The sequence below is a fragment of the Athene cunicularia genome, assembly GCF_003259725.1.
Source record: "Athene cunicularia isolate RWA chromosome 3 unlocalized genomic scaffold, athCun1 chr3_part1, whole genome shotgun sequence".
NCBI classification, from domain to species: domain Eukaryota; kingdom Metazoa; phylum Chordata; class Aves; order Strigiformes; family Strigidae; genus Athene; species Athene cunicularia.
Genome location: NW_020799097.1, coordinates 83,239,303 through 83,256,579, shown reverse-complemented (window position 1 = coordinate 83,256,579; position 17,277 = coordinate 83,239,303). Strand labels below are relative to the sequence as shown.

The 17,277-nt window shown below is 35.5% G+C and overlaps 1 protein-coding gene across 1 annotated transcript in view; it reads right to left on the bottom strand.

Annotated features, from left to right (window-relative positions):
* The window catches only part of RYR2 (ryanodine receptor 2), a 406,115-nt gene that overhangs the window by 109,742 nt on the left and 279,096 nt on the right, over positions 1 to 17,277 (bottom strand). The window contains exons 51-58 of the mRNA XM_026846439.1: positions 15,626 to 15,716; positions 12,459 to 12,599; positions 10,912 to 11,075; positions 8,550 to 8,628; positions 7,804 to 7,893; positions 6,588 to 6,725; positions 4,462 to 4,539; positions 1,456 to 1,531 (exon numbers count right to left, since the gene is read on the bottom strand). Of these exons, the coding sequence (XP_026702240.1) occupies positions 1,456 to 1,531; positions 4,462 to 4,539; positions 6,588 to 6,725; positions 7,804 to 7,893; positions 8,550 to 8,628; positions 10,912 to 11,075; positions 12,459 to 12,599; positions 15,626 to 15,716 (857 nt within the window). The remainder of the gene's footprint in view (positions 1 to 1,455; positions 1,532 to 4,461; positions 4,540 to 6,587; positions 6,726 to 7,803; positions 7,894 to 8,549; positions 8,629 to 10,911; positions 11,076 to 12,458; positions 12,600 to 15,625; positions 15,717 to 17,277) is intronic.

The window sequence follows — 17,277 nt, the reverse complement described above, 5'->3', positions numbered from 1 at the left end:
GAACTTATTAAGACTATAAAAGATCATTCACTCTACAATTAATACACACAAAGTGTATTCAGTGAAGGTGACTGACACTTGTAATTTTTGGGTGGCTAGCATACCTGGTGTATGTGAAAAGCCTGAAATGAAGAAAAGCAGCATTTTTTATCTGAAGTCTGTGTTACTCTTCTGTCCTTTACCCATTTATTTAAAAAAAAAATAAAATTCAAGACTAGCATATGTATATACTGGAGAAAAAAACCTCTTGAGGGCCAGGTTTTGCTCGGCTGACAAATATGTCTACTTTCCACATGAAAAAACCCTCAATCAGAAACCTCTCCTTCACTCACTATGGCTGACTCTAACCTTCTCAGTGCTATGCTCCTTTGCACAACACTACAAATACTATGCAGTGTTCTCACTGAAGTGCTGCTCAGAGGCAAAAATCTGCTTCCAAAGCTGCCAAATACAGTAGATCCATTTAAATATCTAAATGTCTATGATTTCCTGGACTTAGCCTATCCTGTCACAAATTATGCTGAAGAACGCTTTTTAAAAAAAAAAACAAACACAAAAAACCACAAAAAACCTATAAAAATGAAAATAAAAGCTGTATTAAGGGGAAATATAATTAAAGGCATGGAAATTCATAGCAATTTATCAAATGTACTTCCATGTGGAACTGTACTTCTTCATAAAACCTTAATTACTGTACCTTTGCTGGAAGCTTACAACTAATAAGAAAAGCAAGCATACAGTTATTTAAAAAAAGGCCAAGTTTAGTGCATACAGTTAGACTTGACACCTTTGGACAAGACAAAACCCTAGCTTCACTCATTTGCAAGTAAGAACTTGCTGTTTCTCCAAATACTGTTTCCTCTATGTGCAAATATAATATCTGCAGAAAAAACTCAGCTTTTACACAAATAAATTAACACAGAAGAAAACCAACAAAACATACAAAAAATGACAAAATTTGTCATTCAGGTAAGCAGATATCATGGAGCACATGCAATTTTTATGTGGAATCAAGAATCTCCTCTAGGTTTATCCACTTGTCAGTTCAATACATGAAACCTGCAGTTCTTAGTAAATAACCTTTTAGATCTACCTGCAATAAAAGAAGTAATTCAGATTAAATCAAAGCCCATTGGGTAATAGCCTGAAAGATCAATGCTAGGAGGAAACTGTATTAATGTACCTTAAATTTATTTACAAGCTTTGACTTCTCTTCCTTTGATATATTTGAATTGGTAAACTACTTCAACAGGAACTGTTACACTATACTATAAAAACTTCCAGGCAATAAAAATCACAAAATATTTAAATAAGAATAGATACTTTGTTGTTTCTTCTTTGTCCATTTAAATTTGCTGTTACTTCTTTTTATTTTTCAATCTGTTTTCTCAAATACATGACCTATGATAATTATAGAGAATTTAAAATACTGTAAAAGCCTATAGATAATATTACCTTTTGCTTCAAGCTCCATTTTCTTTTTCTTTGCCCAGATGTTATGGTAGTTTTCGGCCATCATCTCAGCCATAGCCTTAGGAAAATGGAGAGCTTAGTGATATGTGTTGCAATGGTTAACTCCGAGGAACAATAATATTCCAGTTGATATTAAATAACAAATTTTGTTTTCTGGGTGGTACAATGCAATTACACTGTAATGGTTCACTGAAAACAAGAAAGTTTAAAACAATCTTGAAAACAAGATTATGATGTAGAATTTGGGTAGGATGGGTATATGTATAGGAATCAGAAACCTGGTGTGGAAAACAAAACTGTTAATATGAAAAAGGAAGAACCACAAAGACTATAGTCTGGAAAGAGTACTGGGATGTCAGACAGGGGCAAACTCAAAACAATGTCAGCAAGAACCTCCTGAAGGCCCTGGTAAGGGAAAAAAAAAAAAAAAAAAGAGCAAGCTAGAGGATTGAATCAAGATGGTTCCTGCTGGCTGTGACAGGCTGACTATAAAACCATGGATATAGCCCGGCAAGGTGGATACTCATTTGCGTGAGTACACCGTTAAATGCACCAACCATTTTACCAGGGACTCCATAGATGCAGCCACATTTTTTTTATTCGGGATGAAATTCTCCTTCAATGTGCACAAAAATTAGTTATTTCTTCCTATAAAACAAACTCTTTCAGACTGGTAAACTAGAAGCTAGATCCCAAACTAAGTAAAAGACAGACAAGCTCTCCAGTCTCTAACTAGTAGAAACTACTATTTCAACATTAAACCACTGTTTCAAATCCACCTCTTGTGTCCTGATTGTATACCCTCTAGCTGTACACAGTGGAGGAATTTTTTTCTGTGGATTTCAGTTTTCACTTCTCTCATGGACCTACAGAAACATTCTTCTCATCTTCAGTAAGGGTTTTGAGTGACCAGTATTTCTGAATACCTCCTTCTTTATTTGGGAGAATACTCATGAGTTCAGATAACAACTCAAAACTTCATGGCCATATCATGTTTGTCTATAGGAGAATTTGTTTCATAAACTTTTCTCTAGTGGATACATTATTACACATATGTATCCTGCATGGTAGATGCTTTCTGTCATGCACACTCCAGTCCTGGTGTTTTGATAATCCAGATTGGAACCGTGGAAGAACATAGTGTAGACTAGATTTTCTTTCCTTGGACAGCAGGGTGCTATGAAGACAGTCTCAGAGCAAGACCTAGCTACTCATGGAGCCAGGATGTGAGCAGGTGACCACTTAATACCGAAATGAGAATTATTTCCCAGATATAATTTAGATATAGTTTTAGCTATAATCATGATTCCTGCCAGCACAATATATGCACAGAATGATGTAAACATTAAATAGCACCAATTCTTATGTACCAGTTAAAAAAAAACCAAAAACGCAACCAATCAACTTTGTTCAAAACAACTGACTTTCCCAGCAATTTAAAACCAGGTTGAAGAATCTAACCCTGAGCTCCAAGTTTAAAGATATTAAACATTGAAAAAAAGGTTAAAATTACATACAGTTCATTTTTAAAACTCAGATCTCAATAATACCTAATATGTTTGGATATTTACTGAATGACAGTTATCAGGACAATACCTGAAATTGCATTTTAGTTAAATTTACTTAGCTTTTAAGTAACAGATTTTGAAGCTGCTTTCAAAGAAGACCTCTATTCATAATTAAGGACAAATGAATCATAAAGCCAGCCGGCTCTGCTTTATAGCTGAGAACTCAAAAGAAAATAAAAATTGATGATACATGTTAGAGAACATAGCATAAAAGAGTAAACAAGGGAGTAACAGAAGTTCTAATGCTCTTTCTTTTCAGTTTTGTGACAGGCTGGTTACTTTGTGTTTGGTTTACTACATCATACTATGATGATGTTCACATCAAGAGTTGTCTCATGAGTATTAAACAAAGTCTGCACAGTATTTTGACCACACTGAGTCTATACAAATGTTACATGATGTCATGTTCTATCAGTTTAAGATAAGAGTATAATGATGGAAGTAGTGTCATTCAATTAGCAATATTGTTAACTCTTTGGAATGATCAGCAATCCACTAAATGTTTTAACTCTAGTATCATAGTTAATTGGCAGCAATTATTATTGTAAAGCTAGTCAGCAGTCTACAGTGGTAAGAAATGTAAAACTGGAAACTACAAGTTAGGAATCAAGGAGGGGAAATCCAGTGTGAGAATTTCATCAGAGACACAGTACAGTATATACTGTACCTTTAGCCAATTACTTTACTGCTGCCTGTTTCGCTGTACTTTGACAGAGCTCAGTATGGGCAAACTTAACCCTGTGTTTCAGGACTTTTTTGTAGTCTGCTTTGAACACCACATTGCCATCACTAGACTGGTACAAACACTCACGCTAACTAGTTTAAAACTATCTAGTGTATGTCTACATGATATTGTAACCATACTCATAGTAAGTTAGTAGACTTAAAAAACTAGCACCATGCTCCATCAAACACCACGAAAAAAACCTTAACTTTCTAAAAACAGAAACATCATTTGTTTAACAAAAATATTGTTCCAAATAACAGCATTCTACTGATAGATCTCTCAAAATCCTACACCTAACTTCTTCATTCTCTATTTTCATAATATTTGTTGTAACAGTGGTTCCTGATTATTATTTCTTCAGTTTAGAAAAGCAAGCAATGACAAAATGTTTTGGGAAGATGGTGGAGAAATGAATGATAAACAGAAAAAAGCTGATGCTGCAAGCTCTTCTATACAGGATTCTCTTCCAATGACAGATGTTCACAAAGAAAACTGGGAAAATTAATCCAGGACTAAAACAAACTCTAAACATTGCAACATGAACCATGTTTTTTAAAGCAACAAAGGATCAAAGAGCAATGATGAAAAAGACAAAAAAAATCCCAATCCAACAACAAATCAAAATCAAAGCATACCAAAAAAAAAAAAAAAAAAAAAAAAAAAAAAAAAAAAGGTAGGCATATTCTGACTTACATGTAAGTCTCTGGAGAGGGTAACATTGCTCATGTCAATTGCTCGAGGAGTGTAACCATGGGCTGTATCCACAGAGATCTGAATGTAGACATGCAAAAGAATGGGTTTATACAAGCATTTGATATGAAGAAGTTGACATTAACAAGATACTGAAAGTAATGAAAGAATTTAAAGAAAAAGTCATATCTCTAAAGAGCAAAAGGATCCTATGTAGCCCAACTGAAAATACATCAAGGGTGATAAACTTCAGTGAGATTTAGGCAAAGGTCTACATATTTTTCTCCAAAAGACAGTCATCAGACACAAATCCCCCTCATTCAAATGCAAATTTCACTTGAATTAGTTTCAGATTTGAACGCATGGATAATATTGTACTTAAAGCTACGACCAAATCTCTGTGTTTTCTAAATAGTTTTTTCTAAGCCCCAGACAATCTAGCTTAAGGTGAATTCAGGCAAAAATCAAACTTTGAATTTGTCTTTTCAACCCTATTTCTACATTTAGGAATAGAACTTATGAAATTTTTTTTTTCTTTTGTCTCTCCTTCCCACTCAGAAAATATCATTTTATTATTTCTTTCTACTGCCTAAATTTGTCACAGGTATGCTTGCTACATTAATACAAATGTTTGAAGAAGGATAAACAATGATGGAGATTCCCTGGATGTCAAGCCACTGATGCAAGAAATGTGGCTAGAAAAGGGGCATTGCTGGGCTTTTTTATATGGATTCTGCTGTAAAAGATAAACTCATGTCCACCACAGATATATCTTCCTTTAGGAAAGATGTATGAGCATGTACATGGCCTGGCAGTTCAAAGGCAGGTATTTTTAATAGAGAATAACACAAAGGATGTACAAGCGGCACACAGTAAATAAATACTGTTTTCTAAAGCAAACAAGGCAAGCATTGTTACATTAACACAAAGATACCATTTAAATATACTTAAAATTTCTGGGGTGAACACAGGAAAATGCTATTTTGTGTGTGAGCACAACACATTTTAAATACAGGACAATTATTAATATGATAGTGTACTCTCAAATCCAGAAATATTTTAGGATTCAGAAACTTCTTTAAAAGTTACGTAATTTCATTATAATAAGGGAAGGCTGTAACTTAGCTGTAAAAGCTGCTTTCATATATTGATATAATTTGAATCTCAACTGTAAAGCTATTTATTCTAATGAGTCCTTATGCTTAAAGTATATACAAATATCTCTGTCAGTATAGTCTTTGGGCTGGTATTATAAACACCCCAAAGCTGGGAAATTTGGAAGTCAAGAATTTTGGAAGGCAACCTATACAGTTTAGCTCAAGTGATATATCAAATCACTTGATATACACTTTCTAGTGTCTATAGAGAATGGAGTGGCAGGTTCAACTGCTCTTATTTCACAGGCATATCACCATTCACATATGTAAACAGTGCAGACCTGAGTGGAGGGAAGAGGGAAAAGATTTTTCCCCTCCATTTTATTTCCTCCATTGATTTGGCTCCATGTGTGACTGTGTGAATGAGAGGGAAAAAGATTTTCTCCTCTCCCCAGTTTAACTGCAAAGTATATGGAGCTCTAAGAGAATACAGTGACAGTATTTTTCCCTTTTATCCTTACAGCATTTTGATTTAAGACAGCTATTCTAAAGGAAAAAAACCTATCTTTAACATTTTCAGAATTTTGGCTGTCTGTAGATGTAAACTTTATGCTGTATTAACACTGATGTTTGTAGGAATTTTCCTTAAAAATACATATATATTTATGTACCTTTCTTTCTTTCTTTGCAAGCTTAAATGCATCCATAGCCACCAAATTCAAAAAAATAGCAAACTAAAATCATATTAATACTCACTATTAACGCATAATCACATACTGATGTTATCTATCTAATTCCCCTAAATAATGTAGCTAACTGTAAATCAGTTAAGCAAAAAAATTTTTATTTCAGTTTTGTTCCATTTTCAGTGAATAGAAAACTAAACCAAACTTGGATTGTACAATTGCTTGTGAAAAATGTTTTCTCATATTTTTTATGCTACAGGTTTATTTCATCGCTTGTAAAACCAAAGATTGAAGAGCAAATTTTGCATGTCTTTTTAAAAAATAAGTTTTTAATAAAATGGCTCACTTGACTGGTTTGAGATATGCGACGAGTCCGATTATACAGTGCCATTGAATCTCCCTCACGTGTTCTTTCAATTCGCCATCCCCATGCCAGCATAGTTTTTAGTGATTCTTTGATTGGCCATCGGTAAATTTCTTTCTCCTAGAAGAATGCACATGCAGTAATTGCCTTGCTTATTATGTAGCTGTACAGAGCAAAAAATAACTATTGAGGTTTCGCCTGGTTATACTGAGATGCAAAGAAAAGTACAGAAATCAGCCCATATGGCCCAGGGATACTGCAAAGCAGCAAATAAATCATATAAGATATTAAAAAATATATCATTTCAGAGGGTGGACAGAAGAATTCTGGCCCTGCAAGAAGCTGATGATCACAGGAATAAGTGTGTTAATGGCATGCTCAGATATGAACAGTAACTCGACAGTAATTATCAGGAGTAATGCAATATTTTGTCTGCTACATGAAACAAAAAACCATAATGATAGAATAATTAAAAAAGTCTCTGTTGGAATGGACCTCTGGACATCATATGGCTCAGCTTCCTGTTGAAGTCAGATAAGCTAACCTAATTAGGCTATCAGTGGTTATCAAGGGCTTGACATGTTATGCCTTGGATATCTGCAGTGCAAGTGATTTCAAGACTTCTCCTAACAACCTATTCCAATGTTTAAGTTGTCAAAATAACAAGGTTTTCCAAAACATATTTCTCCTGAAGCAACTTTCACCCACGGCCTTTTATCTTTCTTGTCCCAAAACTGGGAAATTGAGACTATATCCCCATCAGTTTTCTCTTCTTTAAGATGAACAAACCCAGTTCCTTCAGCCTTGCTGCATTTATCAAATTCTCCAGCCTTCTAATCATCTTGGTGGCCCAATGCTGGAGACTAGACAAAGCCTAAACCTAAGTCTTCACTAAGCAAGTAGGCACTCACTCCTGTATGACTGTACTGTAAAAACATGCTGGCAATATGACAGTTCAGTTTCACCTTAGGTTATGCCATGCAAATTCAGCCATGAGAGAAAACAGGTTGAGTGGCCTATCTATTGTGCAAGAAAACCCTTCAATCTATTTCTGAGATTTTGAGGAAGGAAACAAACACACATTAGCTGATGTACCCTAAATAAATTTTTTAAAAGTGATGTGAACACAGGTGATATTTTCACAGTGAACGAAGCAATCTTTCAATCATCCCAGATCAAGAATGAACAAATTCCTTACCTTTTCAGATAGTAATTTATATTGTTTCATTAATGGTTGCACTTTTGAAGATTCAGAATATGTTTCACCGTATGTCCATCCATTGGCAAACTGAAAATAGTAATAATAAGAAATGAAAAAACAGGGAAAAGTAAACAAAATATGAAAAAAACTGGGTTTATTGGTACAAGGAACTGAACAATGTTTCTGCAAAGCTGTTCTCTTAAAATTTCCCTTCTACTGTTTTCTCAACATTTTGCCACCCAACATTTATATTATCTACACATGATGAAATGAATTATGTAGCATGCCATCTTTTTGAAAATTCGTGATTACGCAAAGCTAACATTTCAATACATTTTTCTTTGAAATATTTATATAGAGCAGAATACTGTGCTACAGTTGAGGAATTATTTTTAATACTGGACACACAAACTGTACAAAGAAATAAAAATTCCTAAAATGTTTTTTTGGTTAAAAAATTGAAATTTCAAGTCAATAAACTCTTAAAGAATTAGCAACTATGTTTACTCAACAGTCAACAATAAAAATAATGAAATGATGAAACAATACTTTGAAATACTCATGTGCACTTACAGAACCTTCCCCCCCAAATGCATCTCAAGAAAATATAGGTTTATATCTTACCTATGTACCAACTTGTAGCATTATGAAAAATAATAATATCCAGAGTAAAATATTTTAAAGATGAAATGGATTCAAATAAAAAAATTCTCATTTTGCTTTAACAGGAAGATAGATTTTACCTTTTCCATTGACCATTTGTCATGAGAGTGTTCTGCATACTTGTTAATGAAATATTCTAGCTTTTCAGGGATTGTAATGCTGAAAGTGAAGAGAAAAACAGCCATTATATCACACATGCTAAAAAGTGAAAGCTTTTGTTTCGAAGAAAGCTTTCAAATAAATAATTAGTAGTGCAGACATCCATTAAAAGCATCTTACTGTGCTGCTTCCTCACATACAGTTTGCATCAAGCCCCAGTTAAATCAAGGAAAAAATCCGAGTTATTTAACGCACACTGAATGAGAACCACAACTGTTATAGGAATTTTATTTCTTTGACACACTTGTGCAGGGAAAAATCAATAATGATACCAAGCACTCATGCTTTTTGTCACATATTTCTATTACTAATATTAATTTTCTTAAGATTAAAGATATGAGTTTCAGAAATATCATGGTAACATTGCACATGTCCTTTGTAAACTAAATGTTCTACATTTTTTTTAAAACATATCATCTACTATATATATTACTATAAATTTTATTATATGCTTGAAGCACTATAACTCATGACAATTCAAGTTTTATGATCAAGGCTCTATTTTCCAACACCCCAGTGAATATTAAAGATATTAAAATCCTTATTAAAAACAGAAAAACCAACAAATAAATACACCAGCCCATCAACAGGTGCATGAGACAGTGCAGAAGTTTTCATAAGCAGTAAAGGAAAAGGAGCTATCCTTAACTGTCAAACAAGCCCTAGAAACAGAATCCTCTTCCAAAAATAATTTACCAGTATTTTTCTGCATCTGCATTCCTACAAATGAAAGGGGATAATTGCTTTTGATCACTTATGAAATAGCAAATTCTTTGCTTCTGAGACAAAGAATTTTGACAGCAAAAGTGTTACAGTGCCATCTACTGCAAAGTAGAGGAGTCTGTTTTCTAATTTTCAGTTAGAGTGGGGGAAAAAGCAGAAATGTAATACAAAATTATGTCAGAGTAACAGTTTGCAAGAGCCTAACCATGCACAAAGGACAGAAAATATTCATCCAGTGTGGTCATCAGGTTTTTTTATTGTTTGGAAGCTTGTATTTCAAGGATAACTCTACTAATGCTATAATACTTTGAATAATTTCAGAAATGCAATACATTCACAAGCACAATAAGATCATATTATCTATAGCTTCATATAAGTAGGTGTAGGACTAGCAAGCAATGTGATGCTGGATTTCCTTGTTAAAAGAATATAGGATAGGTTGGAAGTAACACTGATAAAAGTAATGCTTTCTTTGTCTTGAAACATCACAGAACTGTCAACTCCTATGGCAGTGAGGTGACTGATAATTTAGGTAATTTTAAGTAACGCTTTCTGAATTTTTCAAATATATTCTGGCTATCTAAAATTTTCTCTGAAATGATACCAGATAAAGTAATCTTTGATTACTTAAAAGATAGCATAATATCCTTACTAAATTTTGTTAAAACTTCATATATCATAAATACATCTTAGACAAATGAATTTTAATGGTCAGTGATGTGACTTCTATATTCCAGTCTAGATTATGGCTTTTACTACCATATTTTGATGTGCATACATGTACAAGCATGCTGTAACAAAGTATTGATATACTAACGGCATTCTGTGTTCTGAATACTAAAACAGACAAAAAGCTCACATATGCAGCAATTGAAGCAAACGTCTTACAAGTAGTATTTTTCAAGATATAGTGCATAACCACACTGCTGTAAGACCATTCTGTACAAAGAAGAATGGGGCGGTGGCTGTAGTCAAAAACCAAGGCACAAAAACCCCATTCAGTACCTGTTTTGTCTGGCTAATGTACTTAAAAGAGCATGGTCAGAGTCTGAGTGCCTAGAGAAAATGAAGACGTTTCTGCCCAATTCCCCATTGTGCATAGTAAAAAGAGATTATATGAATGCATGATCATCATCATTCTCTGTAGGTACACTGTCATTCACACAGACTGGAGTTAGCGTCGGCACATGTTAATAATGACAGGGATGATGTAGACTAGTCTGCTTTTCCTGCTCCTAAAAACATGCTGATTTGTTTGCAGCAGACATACAAAGGTAACTGAACAGTTCTATCTTCAGGCTGAAAATGCATTACAAATGTTCTAGGTTAACTAAGAAATTAGTTATGTAACTGGGCATCTATTGCTTTATAAGATTTAAAATAAATACACAAATTTAAAAAAAAAAAATCAAGTTAAGGTCTCCATTTTATCTAGAAGATAAGCATTCAGAAGAGAATGAAAGCTGTAAGTTCACATCATACCCAGAATAGACTCCATCACTCTTTTACACATTTATGATTAAAAAAAAACAACCTAGGTGAGACAAAATAATTCCTTACTTTGAGGTATCAACAGGTTGAGGATTAAAGTTCCCATCTGAATCCATTGAAGCCTGTTTTTCCATCATATTGACATAATTTGATTCCATATAGTCTGGAGGTAAGGCCCCTGCAACTGCACTCAAACAAGGCAAAGCCAGTTTGAACAGTTCTTGTTCATATTTCTGTGGAACACACAGAGGATAGAAAGTGAGTAGTGAATGGAAGCTATCAACATCACTGCTGAAACAGATATTGCTCCATGTGGAACCAAGCAGTCACAGAATAGCCTATTCAGTGTGAAACTGAATTTTTGTTCTGAAAATAAAGGGAACTATCCAAAGCATATTATACCCTATAGATAAAGCTAGGATCAAGTCTTGCTTCTGCTGAAGTAAATGGGAAAAAGTATTTAATTCAGTGGGAGCAACATTAGGCATTTTTCAGATATCTGGGAAGATAACATAGCACAGGAATATGCGCAGCATTTCTAAATACCTAGATTTGAAATGAAACTCATGAAATTTTAAGCAGGTTGGCGCCGTTTAACCTGAGCCAGCAATTAAGCACCACGCAGCTGCTCACTCACTCCTCCTCTCCTCCCAGGATGGGAGGAGAATTGGAAAAAAAAAAAGTAAATCTTGTGGATTGAGATAAGAACATTTTAATAACTAGAATTAAAGAAAATAATAACAATAATATTTTAAAAATATAATAATAGTAGTAAAGGAATAGAATTTTTAAAAGACAGAAAAAAAAAACACAAGAAAAGACAACTGATGCACAATGTAATGGCTCACCACCTGCCGAATGATGCCCCAAGCAGAAATCAGCCCTCCAGCCAACTCCCCCCCCGAGTCTATATGCTGAGCATGAAATCCTATGGTATGGAATATCCCTTTGTCTAGTTCAGATCAGCTGTCCTGGCCAGGTTCCCTCCCAGCTGCTTGTGTACCTCCTCACTGGCAGAGCATGGGAAACTGAGAAACCACTAACCTAGGATATGAGCTACTTAGCAACAACTAAAATATCAGTGTGTTATCAACATTATTCTCACACTGAATCCAAAACACAGCATTGTATCAGCTACTTGGAAGAAAATTAACTCTGCCCCAGTCAAAACCAGGGCATTAGTTAGAAATACTCATAGAATGAACACTAAATACATACCAAGGTATATTATTAAAATTTGTCCAACATAGGATGGACTCAAGGGTGATGAAACTACTAACCAAATCACTATGCTCTTGGTTTAAAGGATAGCGTGTGAGGTGGAAGAGTGCAGCTTTCAGTCACCTGCAGATGCTTGAACTTGCTTTTATGGCTATGACGTGTAGTTGACCTGTACCCATACACCTCAAGATTACTTCATTAGCTATATAATTTTTTTTAATCCTACATTAAATTAGAACTTATAGGAGGAAGATTTACATTTACTAAATACTATATATTTCCCTTTAAAATGGATAATAGACTGCTGATAAAAGTTGGGTAAAAATGACAAATTAAAGAAAAAAGGTTACACAGTAAAGCTTTTACAGTAGTAGATGGACATTAAAATGAATTACCTTTTGAGACAAAGCATCAAAAATACCCCAGAACAACTTTCTGGATAAATGAAGTTCTTCTTCTGAAGCAGCACCAAAGTTACCCCATCCACCTGGCAAACAATAATACTTCCAGCATCTTTCATAATGATTTGTCAGCAACTAAAAGAGAACATATTTTGAAAGTAAATAAAATATAACTGTTGTTCTTCCATTCTGGCACTCAACCATTACATAGACACTGCCAGAAAAATGTCTAACTTTTACCAAGAAGCCATGCTGTGTATCCATTCTTTAAATAATTGGTGGATACACACAGAATGAGCAGTTCTTTCTTTTAACATTAGTGGCATATGCAAAAAGCATGGGACAGGATAATTTTCCCCAACACCACAAGAACTCTGACAGCTCAGCTGAAGAGAAGAATTCACCTCCATCTGCATGCTGCTATTCCAAACACTGCTGCTTGGTGGACAAGATAGTAGAACTATGATTTCACTTAGTTCCCAATTATTATTTACATATCTGAGAGCTGTTCAATAGTGACTCTCAGTGTGATTCATCTCTTCTGTGAGTCATAAAACCTGCTATCAGTCTGCCCTCCTGCCCTCTATTACAAATGGCAGAGCAGCTTCAGACAATCACCCTCTTTTTTATTAAATACATATTTCAGGGCTACTTTCTTCTTAAGCAGTTACAAGATTCCAGATTATCACAGGCTCAAATGGTGCAAGGGCCTGCTACTGGGTATTTACCAAACTAAAACATCACAAGTTTTGCACTTAATGTGTCCTCTGTATCCTTGAATCACAGACAGGAAGAGGAAAAATTAGTTGTACATCTGTCAGTAAAGGCAACCTCAAACAAGAGATTCCTGGCAGTAGCAAAGTACGAAAATCTACTCCTACTCAGGGGCAAATCTTCCTAAGGCACAGAATCATCTTTCTAAAAAAATTAGCTGGAATTTTAATTCATAGTTTATTTTAACAGTTCCTCAGAGAAAAAGAGAATTGTTTCAACATCACTTTGCAAATCATGGTAAAATATTACAAGTCACAGTCAGTAAAGAGCTAACAGGAAAAGTCCTGATAGAAGTAAGGATTTTGATAACTATATAACCTCAATACTGTGCAGTTGTTATACTTTTCATGAATTAGAAAAAGCAAACAAAAAAACAAACATAATGTATTTGTCTATCTTCAGATTTAAATAATCTATTATTATCTATTTAACATTTAAATTTTCAGATTATTAAAAAAAAAATTAGAGAAGAACATACATGTGTATATAATGTAAAAAGACAGAAGTTCTATCATTCATGTAGAAGTACAGGGGTCTCAGAAATATTAACTTTAAGAGTCTAAGGTGTATTTTAATTTTTTTTTTTCCCAAATAATTTCTATTACTCAATGGCCAGATTTTAGGTTTATTTTTGGATGAGTGCTAATAGATATGTATATATTTTTAAATCTAGCCAAGAGTAAAGGCAGGTTTACTCTTAGAGAAGTCGCTGATAAAGCACTGATATATGATTTAAGAGGAAATAAAAAAAGGCAGTCCTATTCCAGAAAGCTCACACCAAATTATACAGAAGCATCTCAGATTTCAATTCACATGCTGCCTAAACTGAGGTAATTTTTAGTTGTCGAATCCAGAAAAGGTATTTACAGTAGATGGCATCCTACTCTGATTTAGCCTTCACAATTTCCTCCCCTATTCCCATTTAAAATCACATTTTCAGATTCATGATTAACTTGTAGCTGTCTCTTTCAACTACTATAACCTTTTTGATAGCGCAAGCCCATAGAGACACATAGCAGATATAGGACTCCCTTGTTAAATCACTGAAAATCAATTTACTGTCAGTGAAACATTTGAAAAGTTCTAGTTCTGTTTTCCTCAGAAGCTTCTATTACTTGTTTAGGTGTCAATGGGCAAAACCATTTGCCCATGCTAGCACCATGGCTCTCTCCATTCTATATAAGCCTGACTTGCCAAAAGGATATAATTAATATTTACTTCCCATTCAGTTCAGCAATATGGGGAAGTCTCTGCAGTCATGAATCTCAGGATCAAAAAATCTGATGTCATAGATGAACAGAACAGGGAGCTGGGGCTGTTCTTTCCCCAAAAAAAACCTGAAGAACCACAGCCACACAGGGAGTGCCAAGTTACTATTTGGTTTTTGCAGCACATAAAATGTCATAATGCATTAGAAAGGTCCCTTTCAGGGCAGTACACTAAATTAGCAACTGCTTTTCTCTGACATAGGCACTAAAGAATGGCTGCTCCAGCATCTTTAATTTGTTTGAGTACTTCCTGTGGGACACAACCAAATTTTGAAGACCCTGGCAGCGCAAAGACCATGCAGCAGGGCCTGGCTTTGAGACTAATGATTTAAATTCCTCATCTGAGGTCAGAGACTATAATTTGGCTAGTAGAAGCCTGTGTAGTTCTGAAGAGTATTTTGGCGAAGAAATCAGATGTAAAACGTAATTAATCCTGATGTGTGTTTTTTAAAACATAAAGAAATATTCAAGAAAAGATTAAATATCTCATTCAAAGTTGTGGTGGGAAAGCATTAAAATGGATTGCTGAAAAACAGCAGTAGGTAAAACGGGAAATGATACATTTCTTAGAACTGCTGATGAAATATGAGGAATCTTTAAGGAATGTGTCATCTCAGAAAGGAAAAAACACATTTTTCTTCTGTATTAGGAATCAGACAAAGATACAGAGAAACATTTGGGTGCTGAAAAAAAAGAACGGAAGATTATTAAAAAACATTATTGCTTAGATTTCCAAGCACAAACCACAGAAAAAGAGTCCACATTCCAAGATCAGGGAAAACCAACACAGAAGGCAGGAGTAAGGGTAGATACAGACTACCAACTGCTATCCTCCTTTGTGCATTGGATTTTGCCTCCAAAGGTTTTTCTATTCTATTTTCATATGGGCTTGAAAAAGGAGATAATTAAAGGAGAAGGAAACACTAGACATGGACTTCATAATTCCATATGGATGTATGTAAATTAGACTGAAGTCCTGCCGACGTAGTGATTTATCTTTAAGACGTATGGTCTTAGATTATTGTAGAGTGGAGAAGATAGAGAATATTCTTCATGCAAGTATTTTCTGTTACATTTTGTATACAAAGAATGCTGTTGAATATTAAAATATATTTTTACCTTGAGAGGCATCTTTGCATGTTCATTTAATAGAGGAACATCAAATACTAATCTTCTCAGCAAATGCTGCATCATGGAAGGCCGCAACTGCCTAAAAGGAGACAAAACATTTCAAAAGGATGTACCAACATAGTGTCATGTAAATAATTAATAAACACATTAAAGCAACCTGTCAGTTCTATGCCATAAATTTTTTTCAAATTCATAAAGTAATAGGATTTTGCTTGTGACACGAAGAAAAAGTGTCCAAAAGAAAGCAAACAAGTGGATACCAGAGAAAACCTTCTGAACAAGCCCAAATCAAGTGCTTTAAAGAAGCAGAGAAAATAGCTGATCTATTGTCAATCAGGGAGAAAAATACTGAATTTTGGTATTACATATTATGATCACCATGTCCATGAGAAAAGGTTATAACGTTAATTTCTTTTAATATATCTCAATGGCTCTTAAAAATGTCCTAGAAACTAATACAGACATAAGAGCACTAACTCTTCAGATGTACTAAACAAGATACAAAGCACTGGGCACCAACTGGAAGGACAGAAGAAATAAGGTATATCATGTATGTTAGAGTGGCATGGACATTAAACTGTTCCAGGTAAATAATGGACACTGGTCATTTTATTGGCTCTTATCAAAGTAAGATATTTTATTGTGTTGGCTTTGTGTGTGTGGTGGGGGTTTTTGGTAGCAGGGAAGGGGGCTACAGTGGTGGCCTCTGTTGAGAAGCTTCTCAAAGCTCCCCTGGCTCCAAGTCAGACCTGCTTCTGGTCAAGGCTGAGCCAATTAGCGATGGTGGCCACGCATCTGTGATAAGATATTTAAGAAGGAGAACCTTTGAGGAGGAGTGGGAGTTGTGAATTTGAACTGTGAAGGAGGACACGTATGCAAACACCAGGGTCTGCGGAAGAAAGGAGAGGGGGGAGGTGTGCTGGAGCAGAGACACCCACCCCGCACAGCCTGGCAGGGAGAGGGCAGGCTGTGCCCCTGCAGCCCATAGAGGTCACTGGTGGAGCACGTGGCTACACCTGAAGAAGGCCAGCACTCTGTAGGAAGTCCATGCTTTAGCAGTTTGTTGCTGGGAGGACTGCAACACACAGAAGGGACTCACACTGGCGCAGTTCAGGAAGAGCTGCAGCCCATGGGAGGGACTCATGTCAGAGAAAGTTCATGGAGGACTGTCTCCCGTGGGAGGGACCCCACACTGGCACAGGGTAGGAGCATGAGGAGTCCTCCCACTGAGGAGGAAGGAGCAGCTGGCTGATGACTACTGCAACCCCCATTCCCTGTCCCCCTCTACCACTGTGGAGGAGGAGGTAGAAAAATCAGGAGCAAAGCTGAACCCAGGAAGAAGGGAGGGGTGGGGGGAAGGTGTTTTTAAGATGTGGTTATACTTCTCACTATCCTACTCTGGTTTTTAAGTGGTGGTGGTGTTTGAAATAAATTCATGTTCTTTATCTTCCTCTAATGAGTCTGTCTTTTGCCCATGACCATAATGGGTGCATCATCCCTCCCTGTCCTTGCCTCAATTCCTGAGCCTTTTGTTTTATCTTTTCCTTCCCATTCCTGAGGGGGAAGGAGTGAGCGAGCAGCTGTGTGGTGTTCAGTTGCCCCCCTGGGCTCAAACCACAACATTTACAAAGACATGCTAC